This window comes from Cyprinodon variegatus, unplaced genomic scaffold (assembly GCF_000732505.1).
Source record: "Cyprinodon variegatus isolate N-32 unplaced genomic scaffold, C_variegatus-1.0 Scaffold1241, whole genome shotgun sequence".
NCBI lineage: Eukaryota > Metazoa > Chordata > Actinopteri > Cyprinodontiformes > Cyprinodontidae > Cyprinodon > Cyprinodon variegatus.
The window spans coordinates 99,669-100,770 of NW_015151694.1; the positions used below are offsets into that span (position 1 = coordinate 99,669).

At 53.5% G+C, this 1,102-nt stretch overlaps 1 protein-coding gene across 1 annotated transcript in view; it reads left to right on the forward strand.

Annotated features, from left to right (window-relative positions):
- The first annotated feature begins 342 nt into the window (after nucleotides 1-342).
- Nucleotides 343-1,102, forward strand: part of LOC107102358 (uncharacterized protein C11orf95 homolog) — a 12,096-nt gene continuing 11,336 nt past the window's right edge. Inside the window, exon 1 of the mRNA XM_015401631.1 lies at nucleotides 343-851. Coding sequence (XP_015257117.1) covers nucleotides 635-851 — 217 coding nt within the window. The 5' untranslated portion in view covers nucleotides 343-634. The remainder of the gene's footprint in view (nucleotides 852-1,102) is intronic.

The following is a 1,102-nucleotide window of genomic DNA, read 5'->3' on the forward strand; positions in this document are numbered from 1 at the left end:
CCCCTGCTGTATATATAGGATATATTGGAATAAAACCAAATCGATTCGATTCTAAATTTTAATATAGATGAATATGAACCAGATCTGTTCCTTCTGCATTATACAAATGAACAGAATTCAATAGAATTGAAATAAAATAACAGACTGCTGCCTTTACGCAGTTTGTGATGTGGAGCTCAGGGGCCCCAGGGTGCCATGGAGCCGCCACGTGACTGAACGTGAACAACAGCATCGGAACCACCGCGTGTTTATGAAACAACAACAGCAGCTTATCAGCATTAGCGCCTGCTGCTCGCTCTGCCCCCCCTCCGGGGTGGGTGTGCGTCGGCAACACTGTTACTGTCTCTTTAAATTTACCCAGGAGCCCCTTAAGGAGCCCCAGGGGCCCCTAGTCCGGCTCCCCACCCAGAAGACAAGCAAGAACCTTAAAATACATGACTGGAGGCCTCAGCTGGACCGAAGCTTTGCTGACTTTCTTTTCGCGCGCGGATCGAGCGATTCTATGAAAAGTTAAGTTGGCTCGCGCGGCGGGGCGCGTGGGAGAAACCCTGGAGAGCTCGGGCTCCAGAACGATGAGCGCGAGCCAGATGCGTGTCGAACGGTGCCGCGCGGCGGAACGCGCTCCTGCTGTGACATGTTGACATGTCCCGCTCCGCCGCTTCGAGCCGCTGAGGAGGAGGAGGAGGAGGCGGAGGAGGAGGAGGGAGGAAGACGAGCTACAGCCGCATCTAGGGCCAGGTCAGTGATGGAAGAGGAGCCCGTGGACCTCCGCTCCTCCGAACACACCGACTTACTCTCATTAATAATAAGCGGAGAGGAGGAAGCGACGCGCCAGGGGGGCGACCTGGGAGGTAAAGGAAAAAATTAAATATGTTTTTTTTGTTTCTGCCTCCCATCTGCATGTGTGTGCGTGGCTGTCAGTGACACAGCTATTGTCAGTCAGACAGTTAATCCGTGTCAGGGACAAAGCCGTGGAGCGGCATGGCCCCTCAGTGGCTCCTATAAACAAAGAGCCAGCAGCACAGAGCGCACTCACTGCTGCCATCTAGTGGAGGCTGGTGGAAGCCCAGAGCTGCAGCATCTACACTAAAAAGGCTTTTTT